This window comes from Tachypleus tridentatus, chromosome 4 (assembly GCF_004210375.1).
Source record: "Tachypleus tridentatus isolate NWPU-2018 chromosome 4, ASM421037v1, whole genome shotgun sequence".
In the NCBI taxonomy this organism is placed as follows: Eukaryota; Metazoa; Arthropoda; class Merostomata; order Xiphosura; family Limulidae; genus Tachypleus; species Tachypleus tridentatus.
This window is the reverse complement of record NC_134828.1, coordinates 41751025-41764292: the sequence shown is the minus strand read 5'-3', so window position 1 is coordinate 41764292 and position 13268 is coordinate 41751025. Positions and strand designations below refer to the sequence as shown.

Here is a 13268-nt window from a genome sequence, read left to right as displayed (position 1 = left end):
ACTATCAAAACATTCACTCAGGCAAACAGAAGTAGCTTCTCAGTTACACCATGGGGAGGGAAAATCTAAACAAACCCAGATTAAAATAGTTCAGATTCTTGAAGCTTATCATTAGGATTTTGTTTAGTCTTAACAATGGTTGTTGATTCATAACAGTCTTAGTTGTAATTTCAATGTTTCTCACCATTTATAACAATTCTTTTGTTTCCAACATCCTTCAGCAGAAATTTTTCTTTCCTACAGGTTTTGTACAGCTTTAGACAATATGCCCTTTCAATTTACACTTGAAACAACTATTGTTTTTTTTTTTGTAATTCCTTTTTAGTCGTTACATCTTTTTTAAATTGTTTTTTAAATTCCTGCATTTCATTTCACAATCTTACAAATTTCTCCTTTTATTTTCCTACATCTTCCTTTTTGGTGTTCTTTTAGTATTCCATAATTTTCTTCTAATTTTCTATTTCTTACTGATCTTCTTTCAACTTTGTCTCTTATTGTAACTGTTTCATCATCTCTAGTAGTTTCAATCTCTTGGATTATTTGGTAAAAAAAGTCCTGTTCATAAAAGCATGAAAAAGCAATTTATTTCTTCAATAATATTTGCTAAAGGCTATGTTAATTTGTAGGCATAACTTAACAATCAATGCTTGTACAGAATTTCAAAGATTAATTGCATGCCTATCAATATAAATAAATGTACTTTTAGACAAACAGATGCAATAACTCTTTCTCACTCCTTAACTAATTGTTTCACATACTAACACACAGACTCTGTCATTTATACTGTTATTTTTTATGTTTACAACACAAAATTTCTAGCAAAATGCATCCACACCTTAAAAGTTTTTATTTTACTACACTTAAAAAAAACAACAACCTTCATATAAAACCTTGAAACATATGTCAAAAATAAATAAATAATAATCAGGCAATATATCAATAATCATGAACATTTATTATTTTAACAATCTTGTACTACAACTTCTGTTCTGAACAAAGGATATTTAAATACTTCTTTCACAGCAAATGAACAACTTTGCCACAAAAAATATGTCTGCACAATATCCTTTACTAAATACCTAAATTAATGTTTTCATAAACATGCTGACCATTCACAGATCTGACCTAACCCCAAATCCTGGTCCTTTTGGGGGTTCTGTCAGGGATGTCAAACCACCAAGGGGCTCAGAAGCAAATCGACCATTACGAGGTCCAGCCTTAGGTTTATTTCCTGCTTTCAGATCGTCAATAATTTCTTCTGCATCTTTTAGGGTTAAATCTTCATAATAATTGTCATTTATTTGCATCATGGGAGCATTCACACAGGCACCCAAACATTCAACCACACTAAGAGTAAATAATCCATCTTTAGTGGTCTCCCCTTCTTTGATACCCAGTTTCTGCTTAACACAGTCAAGTAACTCCTCTGCTCCACACAGCATACAAGGAGTAGTGGTACAAACCTGCACATGATACTTCCCTATAGGACTACGATTAAACATTGTGTAAAAAGTAGCAACTTCATACACTCTCATTCTTGGCATATCTAACATATCAGCAACTTTATGCATTGCTGATATTGGAAGCCATCCATGTTGTCGCTGAGCTAAATCAAGCAAAGGAATGACAGCAGCTGACTTGTGTCCTTCTGGATAGATGCTCAAGATAGCCTTGACTCGCTTCAGGTTCTCAGAGGTAAAATCAAATACAGTAGCAGGGTTATTTATATCAGTATCACGATGAACAAACAGAGTATTTTCACTAAGACAGGGTGCACATCTGTGAAATGCTCGGAACATCTGCAAACCTGATCTGGCACAAAAAAGCTTCCCATTTACAGCTGTTCTAACAGATGACAGCAACATTGTTGTACTAAAAAGAAAATATAGACATTATTAATAAAATACAACAATGGTAGCACTCACATTAGCAGGATTCAAACGGACTTCCTATTAGATAATAACAGTTCAGATTTAAAATACTAAACACAATATACTGGCCCTTTTTTTAATCATTTAACATGGTGATCAATGGATCCTCAAATCAGTGAACAAAGTCCATAAGTTGTCCCTTCTGTGAGAAAAAGAGGCTTGTGAGAATAAAATACATATTTGGTCAGAAAAGAATTCTGAAAATAAAATGATATATACGTATACATACATTTAACATGCAAACATCGCTGTGTCATAAATTATTTGTTATCCATAAATTACAGACAAAGTCCATTTTTCCATTGAAAGCCATTCCTGTATGTCTACCCTAGAGTAAATTAAACTAGCTTGCTTTTTTCCATATCATAAACTTGCTTGATTATTATTTTATCATCTTTAGAATATAGCACAAAATAGTGAAGGCTAATAATTTATTAATTCTACTAATAACCTTGTAAATGTTCAATAAGTCATCTCTTCCTTTAGTTTTTCCTTAGAAAATTAAGTTTCTTAACTTGTTCCTGTGAGATAACCTTTCCATCCATGGAATCAGTCTAGTTGCATTCTAAGTTAGTATCATTTCTTAAATCAGAAAACCAAAACTGTTTACAGTACTCTACAGGTGGCTCACCTAGTGATTTGTAAAAGAGATAGGTACCTCTTTTGAGCAGTTATCAATATCTACAAACACACTGTAAAATTCTATTAGTTTTTATATCATCATCACAGGACTGCTTTTATGGTATAAGTAACATATATACAGTTATGTCAAGACCATTTCATTTAGTCACAGTACTGAATGTATTCCCACCTATATTAAACATGAGGTTCAAGTTATGACAAACTAAATCCATTTCCTTCCACTTACTATTACTAAAGGGCATTTACCAAATATTTGTCTAACTTATCAAGTGATTAGCAAACTCGACTAATTATGCTTCTATCAATATTATTAATGTACATAAAAAAATCAAAGGTATAGCATTGACCCCTGAGGCATTTCTCTATTAAAAAAAGATTCATATTGTCTAGACTCCATCAGAAACAACATTCTGCTTATGATTATTCAACCATCCAACTGAGTAGTGTTTTACCAATATTTACTGATGTGTTCTTCTTAGTTAACCCTCTCACTACTGACAAGTCAAATGATGCGTGTTATGACAGTTCAGAGTTATTTTCAAAGTGTAATTAAATAACTTCATCTTCATATATTAATAAAATTGGCATTACAACATAACGTATGATTCCCATTTTAATATTTTTTCTAATTTCCTAATTTGACAGAAAGTATTACAAACAAGTGCAAATCCTCTATAGCTGCAGATAAAGATAACTATACTTTCTGATATGTCACATAGCATGTCTTTTTGTTAAAATTATATTTTATTATGCCTAGCATACAACATTTATAGTGATTAACAAATTAGAAACTCAAACTTCAGACATTTACAAGCTGAAATATAATCTCCCACATTTTTAATTTGCTGATATATCAATATATTTTGGAAACCTTCAAGGGTAGTCCCTGCAACTACTATATTCTTTTTAAACCTCTTTTTTTACTTGTCCTTAAGTACAAGTTTATAAATAACAGAAAGAGCTCATTTTAACCTATGTAAATTTGAAAGAAATTTGTAATTGGCTTGAAAGAGAAACTTGTAATTTTTTCATGAAATGATAAAGTATGTTGACTAATCCATTCCTCTGAATTGAAATGAGATATATTTAAACCCACAAATAGCTCAGTTAGAAAGCCAGACACATTGTAGTGGCTTTATGTATAATAGGAGAGTAATTTGATAATTTTATGGATTTCTAAAATGTACAGTTACGACAGAAAGTGTTCATACCCCTGCATTGTGCGTAGTTTTTCCTCATAACTTAAAAAGTATCACAATTAGGATAATGAAAGTATAGCATATTATAAATATTATAGTAACACACATCTACATAAATATTTATGCAAATTGAATGACAAATAAACTGTTTATAAACAAATAACCAAACACAGGAGGGACAGAAAGTGTTCGTGTGTCTACTTTAATGATCAGTTGTGTAGCCTTTCAGGTGAATTACTTGGCGCAATCTCTCCTCATAGCCCTCCATGATTGTTTGACAGTACTCGACTGGCATTTTCTTCCATTCTTCTTTACAGAAGGCCTCCAACTCTTGCAAGTTTTTCGGATGACACTGATGAACCCTGGTCTTCAACTCACGCCAAACGTTTTCAATTGGGTTGAGATCGGGTGACTGCGATGGCCACTCCAGAATGCTTATATGGTTCCTCTGCAACCAGGATTGCACATATTTCGATGTGTGCTTAGGGTCATTGTCGTGCTGAAAGATTCAACAACACCCAAGCCACAAGTTCTGAGCACATTCCTGATATTTTACATAAGTGCCTAATATATCAATGTACTCTTCTTTTTCATGATTCCGTTGATGCAGTGAAGGCTGCCTGCACCAGAAGAGCTAAAGGAACCCCATAGCATGATTGAGCCACCTCCGTATTTAACTGTAGGGATGATGTTCTTCGGAAGATTTCGTTCCCACTTCTTATGGAAAATATTGCAAACATCATTGTGGCTGAAAAGCTCGATTTTAGTCTTGTCTGACCAAAGAATACTCTTCCAATAGGTAAAGAGTTTATCTGCATACTTTAATTGTGCTTCTAAATGAACAGACTTTAAACATGGAGTTCTATGAGGATGGCATGCTTTGAACACAGAAGAGCGTAAAACACGTTCGTAATTACTTCAACCCCAGTTTCCCTTACCAGTTTCTGTATGTCATTATGTGTTAAACAAGGGTTCCTACTAACTTCTCTGAGAACCTTCCTCTTATTTCTCTCTGGAATTTTAATGGGTTGTCTGGAATGAGGGATGTTAGCAGTTGATCCTGTAAGCTTAAACTTGGCAATTATGCTTTGAACAGTAGATTTCAGCACATTAAGTTGTGTAGCAATACTGGAAAGAGACACACGAGACTTGTATTTTACAATAATTCGGTTTTTTAAATCACTGGAAAGTTGTTTCCTGTTCGCCATGATGACCAAGCAGATAATGACAGAGATGGCGCTAAATTACTGGAAGTAAATGTTTTGCTGGCTAAATTCCAATAATTATAAACCCAGTGTCTAGTTCTGGAATTGTATAATGTAGTTTATTTGCCAAACTAAACAATATTTTTATGGTAATATCAGTTTTTTCACACGTTCTGAAATGTACAAACACTTTCTGCTCCTCCTATTTTTGGTTATTTGTTTATAAACAGTTTATTTGCCATTTAATTTACATAAAAATTTATGTAGATGTGTGTTAGTATATTTATAATATATTATATGCCTATTAGCCTAATCATGATACTTTTTAAGTTATGAGCAAAAAAACTACTTGGGATGCAGGGGTACAAACACTTTCTGTTGTAACTGTATCTTTAAAATCTATAAAAATTAATTAATCTTTTCCTTCCACAAGAAAGAATAAATGAGGCTTACAGCAAATCTTAGAAGTTATGTTTTGTGCACAAATCAATTTTGTAACACATAATTATGAAAATCATTGTTTTTCTCTATATATTTTATTTACTCTGTGATGTTTTAAGAAAAATGACTGAAAATCAAACATTTATGAGTAAACAGTAATAACAGATATGTGTTCATAAGCACTTACACAACTTGTACCACTAAATTCTGAACACTCTGGGATAACTAGCATCCAAATACTTAAGTTTATTAGATCGGTTCAGACATTGTACAGAACTTGATAATAAACATTTTCTTGTATATTTATTATTTTAGAGAATTATCGTTGTAACAACTATAGTGTCAACATGCAGGACGAAACTTCCCTTCTGTGTTCTTGAAATTAGAATTATATATACATTATGTGGGAAAGCTATGGAAGTTGTGGTGCACAAATGTTGACTGTTGACTGTCATATCACAGTAACACAAACAGTCCAATAAAAGGAGCAGTGATTCATTGTTTTTTGTTCAGCAGGTTTCTACTTCAGCTGCTAACAGTTAAATCAACATAGGAATTAGATGTAAAAAGGTGAGAGGTAGAAACTCTCAGAATTACTTTAAAACTTCATGGTCAATACTAAAGAGGACAGAACAGTACTGTACACTGTATTTTGCACTTTTCAACCTTTAAAGTTTCATGATAGTTATTAGACCAACCAAACTGACTATTCCTGTATACAGAGTTAGGGTAAATAGCAAATAAAATATGGTCTTATGAAAAAACCAAAAAGTTTGATATTTATTTAGGAGATTCCAAATTTTAAAATTTCCACATAAACAAGTGTATTTGTAATCCTAATGAGAAAATCATTCTTCATTCAGAGCAGTCAATACTCTGACAATATTTGTCCATATTCACAGACAAATTTTTAGTAAAAAGAATTTCAAATTTAGATTTATTGTCCACAGAAGGCTTGCAATGTTTATTAAAAGCTTGAACATTTTAGTGTAGACACACAAAACAATTTAATAGTACTGAAACTCTGATGGTTACTATGAGGTCATAAAATTGGTGTAATCTACTGAGTTAGTAGAAATAATTAAAGTTTCATGTGGTACCTTATGTAAAGTTCTTTAAAAATCTAAATATACTAAATCCAGGAAAGAAGTGATGTTCTAAAAATAAATTATAAAGGATTACTAAACTCATGTTAAAATCCATTTATACTATATTTCACTAAATGACTCTTGTAAAGTTTATTTTATCAATTTATTCAGAACACACCTAAAAAGCCTAGAATTTCTAGGATAATTCCTATCATTCCCTTTCAACACTTGTCCAATCTTATTTGTTAATCAGTCGTGTTTCTGATCAAACATATTACAGGTTATCATTTGCTGAGGAGAGAATATCACAAGTTGTCATGAAGTCCCAATACACTAGTAGGGTCATAGAATATCTTTCCAATCTTTATGGTAAAATGGTAAAGGGATGTGCATTTTATTGGTTATTTCATGCTATGTATTAAGTGAACTATATTACATTATTTTATGCAGAGTTAGTGTTAGGCATGAGTTTGTTAAGAATTCTAATACTAAACACTTTCCAGTAACTTTCTGCTGAAACATATGCATAGAAAATACTTCTACATCATACACTGAACAGTTTTATACATTCATTGAACTCACTCCCTTTAAAACCTAATCAAATTTTTCATTATTAACATTATTAAGAACTCTGAAAACTAATCATCTACAAAAACACACATATATGATCTTTTTATAATATTATATAAATTATAATGAGTCATATGTTAGGTTCCTTATTTCTATACTTGGACTTGGATGTTAGAATACTCCAATTAGTACCCCTTCAAAGACAGTTCTCATTCTAAACCAGGTCTCTGAAAGGTGAGTAATGTGGAGCCTTTTCTATTGTTGAACATATAGTAAATGTGTGTTTTTCAAAGCAACTTGTTTATTAATGTAAAAACATGAAAAGTAGCACAAAACAACTGATTTAATTTTTCTTACTGCATGCATATTAAGTAATAACTAGCTATATCAAGTAAATTACAGGAAAGTTCTAGCTATAGTTGTTTTGCCTTTTTTATTTCAGTTTCTTATCACCATACAAAAATTATGGTCTTATTTCTCTGTACAAAAGTATGTCTTTTCTCTCAGTGAAAAAATTGCCTCTGTTTCTCTTAAACTAAATGTGCCTTTGTCTATTTATACAAAAGTTAAAATTTTCCAGTACTGAAAATGTACTTCTGATGGACCTCTTTTCATGTAATAGCTTTCCTTGATTTTGTGCTGCCCTTTATCTATATGCACAATCTGCTGCTCACCACTAGCTTCCGACTCCCATCTAAACTTGCATGTTTCCATATGGTAATGCTGTGCTGTAACATGAAACTTGGCATATAACAACCCTTCACCAATAAGAATGAAACACACCCTCCTAGCACAGGCTGACTCCCTCAAAACTGATTGTTAAATCATCACTTCAAGATTAGGTAACAAAAATGCCCCCAAATGAAATAGGATGGGTAAGAATCATGAGAGGATGTAGGTAACTATCAAAAATACATTTTATGTGTTGGAAAATGTTAACTTCTGATATGGTACCTTACTTCCAATTACATGATAGCTAGAAACACACACTGAAATGCCAGAGACTGGTGCAAAAGTTACTTTTGGAAAATACCTGAAAAGAACCCATGAAATGTAACATGATATATCATGAGAGACTGCACCCCTTTTGTATGAGGGTATACTCTTTGCTCCCAGTGAAGATATGTGTTGTCAAATTAAGTGTAGAATATGTAAGTACAGAAACATAGCATGAAAAATGAACATACAGTATGGTGTAATGAGACCATACATTGCAAGTGAACTCTAGTCCAAAAACATAAGGAATAATTTATTTTCATTTCCTCCATAACAGGAAGAGGGCATTAACTGTCTTACCTTCCACACCAAGAAGCAGAAAGGAAATGGAACTTTCATTTTGCCATCCAAGGAAGTGCTCATATGTGCTAACCATGTACACATTCAACACCAAGCCACCTGAGATCCTGACATCTGTGCAACAGTAGGATAGGGGAAAACTACATGTAGTGGATCACCCATAGTCCAATATATGACAGCACCAAGAATATTTGTCCATTAATAGGAAGGTTCATACTGTTAGAATACAGCCATTATACTTTCTAATGAGTGGAATTTATGACATTCAGGAGGAAGCATCCATTGTCCACCACCCCACCAACTAGGAACTGTACTCCACTATAAGGAGGGAGTGGGTGGGTTAAAAGTGCATTGAAGAGCCATGAAGAGTGCAACATTTTAAAAATTATTTTTAAAAGCACACCAGTTCATGTTTATTCAATGAAGACCAGTAAGATGGGTAGCTATGCCAGCACTGATTTACCCATGATAGTCCATGTAGCTGCCATTTTTTACACATGAAAACATTCTTTCTCCACTTTCAAGCACTGTATTCCTATTATATAACCTATAAACCTGTTATTTCAAAGAAAATTGTGTCAGTTACTCCCAATTTATCAAAATCCTTTGACTAGTACTCTGAAGTAATCTATTTATCCCATTCTCATAACTACTTCTGTATTAGACTCAGAGGCATTAATAGGTACTTAAAAGAATAAAGACTCAGGTTCATTGGTACAGAAATATCTGGCATTTCAGTTATGATAATGATCATGACTTTCTATTATAATTTTTTTTAAGACACCAGCTGAAGGCTGAGAGCACTGTATAATAGAATTAGGGTGCCTCTGACTAAGAGTTTCTTTACATCTTACTTTTCTGTATTATCCTGGTCTTCACCTCTATCTACTTGAAGTTGATAGAGTCTGAAGCTGCCTTTAAACTTGTTAATAGGCTTTCCAACCAAGTCAGCTCCTACCCTGTTTAAATGTGTGCATGTTTTTTTTATAGCAAAGCCACATTGGGCTATCTGCTGAGTCCATCGAGGCTATTTAAATGTTAGCCATCTATTCCAAAAAGCTTCCTTTTCCCATTGAATTAATCCCACAAGAATAGCCAGATAATCTGCTCATCTTTACATATTTATGATGCTAATATTCACTGCATGATTCAGTCCTGATGAAAGCATTTTGATTTTGACTTAGCATTTAGGCTACAATTTGTTGACAGTTTGTTTCTCGTCCATCAATTTCTCTCTTGCAAGAATAATGCTATTATGTCATTATTTTGTTGATAGTATTATGTCAGTGTATACATCATTACATGTGTTTGTTTCTGTCTTTCTGATTTGTCCTTGACGAGTTTATGAATTCTTTCTTATAATGCATCAAGTTTCTATATCTTAGTGGCTGGCTTTTCTTAAATCAATTTTGTGTGTGTATTTATAAATAAAATATTTTTGTGTGTATGGGCTGCTATCATTTTGGTATTAAATTTGGATTACTGGACATATACTTGTCTATAATTTATGTTGGAAACACTGTGAAAAAGCATTAAGTTCATCAATTAGAATAATTTATTATAAAGACGTAATGTATTAAAGGTAATGTTTTCCAGTCCTTGTGAGGTTTTGGGGAAGTCCATGATGAGAAACTACCATTATCAACATATAGTGGCCTGTTAAATTATACTGATTGCATTACTGATGTTCAAATCTATGAGCAGTTGTAAATTTGAATAGTACAATTGCATTTGTTATCAGTAAACAATAAAGGTCGTTTACCATAATTTAAGGTATTACTAGTAACACTAAGTATTAGACTGAGTATGTTAATAATACATGTTAATATTTAGTCTACTTTAAAACGGTGTCATTTTACTGCTACTACAAGTACAACAAGAAGCAGTGCTTGGGTTTCCTTCAAATTCATAAATAATTACAATAACTTTTAAGTAAATGCTTTCCTTGTTGCTATGTGATGAAACTATATATATGATATTACAATAATTTTATATCCAGAAAAGTATAAACTTCACCTCTATCCCTTCTCTTCTTACGGAAGATTAAACTTTAACGCCACCTTTCTGGAAGATAAAATCAAATATTTTAAAATCCTTTCACCTAATATACATTTTTTATGATACTGCAGTGGATTAAAGGTAAATTTTCAACAAATTTAATAATTGCCTTAGAAACTTTACTTTGGTTAGGTATAATTCCTGTGTGGTTGACATATTTTTAAACATTTTAGTTTTTGAGTAAAAATGAAACAAAATATGAGGGTCCTCGAACTCACGTTTCTCTCGGTCGTTCGGTTGTTTCCGTGACGTTTTACAACTATGACGTAATAGCTGCCAAGGCCCGGCATGGCCAAGCGTTTTATGGCATGCGACTCGTAATCCGAGGGTCGCCCTTTCAGCCGTAGGGGTGTTATAAGTTACAATCAATCCCACTATTCGTTGGTAAAAGAGTAGCCCAAGAGTTGGCGGTGGGTGGTGATGACTAGCTGCCTTCCCTCTAGTCTTACACTACTAAATTAGGGACGGCTAGCACAGATAGCCCTCGAGTAGCTTTGTGCGAAATTCAGAAACAAACAAACAAATAGTTGCCAAACATGCTTCGTTGCGCGCCGACCATTTTGTTCCTTTCAGTGCTGATGTTTTCGTGAGCGTTTTTTCAAGTTAAAAAAATATATTCATAAATGAAACGCTTTCGCAAAATATTTCATGTCATTTGGTAGATAATTTTTTGCTCTAATAGATGGTGTGTTTGATTTTCATATGTCTTTAATATTTGCTTTCATTTTCAGCTCATTAAATGGAATGTCAAGTGGACAAAATCGAGCATTTTCGACACCATCTGCTTTTCGCATTTAATTTCTTGCAATTTCGTTTAAAACAATGCATACTATATACCTAGGTATTACATGAAATAAAGTATCATAATAAATGTTTTGGGTGTAATGTGTTCATGCATTGAAGTATTGTATAGTCTTGCATGTAATGCTTGAATGAAATTATTTAAAAACGCTCACGAATTATTCCTCAACCTAATAAATCTATCGGTGCTTTTTTCGGATTACATACTTTGTGAGACTATTTTTTGTCTTGATATTGCTACTTTACGTTTGTTTTATGATAACATGGTTTACTGCGTTGCTCATGGTTGTAAAAACGGTTCAGCATCGGGCAAAAGCTTCTTTTCGTTTCCGTGCAAGAAGAAGGAGCCGGCAAGGTGGCGACAGTGGGTGCCGATGGTCAATAAGAAGAACTGGACTCCTTCACACCATGCAAAGCTTTGTCAAGATCACTTTGAACGTTCATGTTTTGTGTCGGATCCCACTGTTTTGGATTCCGTGGGTTTCAAGTCAGGTAGGTTGAGACTGAAAAACCATCGGCAGTAGACAGGATCGTCCCCACCATCTTTCCTCGTGAAGAACTGAGGATTGATCTCAGCCTGCAGCGTACAGGTTCCACCCCTCTGAAGCCATTCCTTGCCATCACGAAAAGAACAAATGACAACAAATGCACTCTCTCCTGGTTGGCATCTACTCGCATAAACCACACCCACACCTTGCACAAACATACAAAATATGTCATATAAATTATACATTTATGGTAAATATTAAATTAACTATTCAGACTGCTACATCTAGTTTGATTTTATAGACAGAATTATGGCGTATAATTGAAATTCATTTTGTTACGAGGCATAAATACCCGGTACAATGATTGTGGAAGGGCCGAGTATGAGTTACCACAGTCGGCAAAGTATAAACAAATAAAACCCAGTCCGTGATACCAATAATTTATAAACACCAGACAGGTTTCGAGATTCTTAAAATTGCACGTGAAATAATACAGACCATATTTGTTCTCATGACTTAGGCTTACCATTCTTCCACTGGAGGTATGACCGATTCACAACCGGCCTGGGCGCTATCAGTATCACTCACAGTTCCGCTACTCTTGCTCGTGGAACTGTGTGAAAAGTAATTGTTCTAAGTTCGTTCAGAGTAGGTTTGAACTGATATGGCGCTACTCGACACTGCTCAGAACACAAAGTCAAAACAGTCTCCGCCTTTGTTTCTCCGTGTGCATTGGCCATGTTTATTTACATTCAACGCGCTGGCGTTGGCGGTTTGTTTGGCAACTATTACGTCACAGTACTTTTCCTAGCGGCAAAGGTAAAAACTAAAACGTTCGGATTGCCGCTCGGAAAGGGCTCTTTCTGCACCAAGTTCTATGTTTCATTTATTAGCAGATATTTTTTATAAAAAATGCGAACCTGCAAAATTAATCAGTATGAGACGTTCTTCTGACTGCAAAGTTTTCTTTGTCTGTAAAATTTACCTTTAAGCCACAATTATCTGAAAAATGTATTAAGCAGAAATACTTTACTTACGATCAATCAAATATAGAATTTATATTATAGGCTCAGCATGGCCAAGCGTGTTAAGGCGTGCGACTTGTAATCTGAGGGTCGCGGGTTCGCATCCCCGTCGCGCCAAACATGCTCGTTCTTTCAGCTGTGGGGGCGTTATAATGTGACAGTCAATCCCACTATTCGTTGGTAAAAGAGTAGCCCAAGAGTTGGCGGTGGGTGGTGATGACTAGCTGCCTTCCCTCTAGTCTTACACTGCTAAATTAGGGACGGCTAGCACAGATAGCCCTCGAATAGCTTTGTGCGAAATTCAAAAACAAACAAACGAACATTTATATTATAAGTCTGTACACTTACCGCTTGCACATTGGGAAACAATGTTTCTTGTTCGAAATTAAGATTAGTTTTTCGTATACATTAAAATAACAAAATATGTTTTATCCGTAATAAACACGAGTATCTCCTCAGAACGGTAAAATTAAAATTTAAGGTTGTTTTTATGTAATATTCATTTGTAAGTATATTGTGGCTCC

The 13268-nt window shown here is 33.8% G+C and overlaps 1 protein-coding gene across 1 annotated transcript; it reads right to left on the bottom strand.

Annotated features, from left to right (window-relative positions):
* Positions 1–936: 936 nt before the first annotated feature.
* On the bottom strand, positions 937–10511 carry ND-24 (NADH dehydrogenase ubiquinone). Its single transcript, XM_076497972.1, has 2 exons — positions 10389–10511; positions 937–1872 (listed from the first exon to the last, which is right to left on the bottom strand). Exon 2 carries the CDS (start codon positions 1863–1865, stop codon positions 1113–1115), a length of 753 nt encoding a protein of 250 aa, XP_076354087.1. The 5' UTR covers positions 1866–1872; positions 10389–10511; the 3' UTR covers positions 937–1112.
* Between the last annotated feature and the right edge of the window lie 2757 nt (positions 10512–13268).

What these genes read in the sequence shown, in the direction of transcription:
- ND-24 (XM_076497972.1), bottom strand. Translation starts at nt 1,865, where the DNA reads ATGTTGCTGTCATCTGTTAGAACAGCTGTAAATGGGAAGCTTTTTTGT.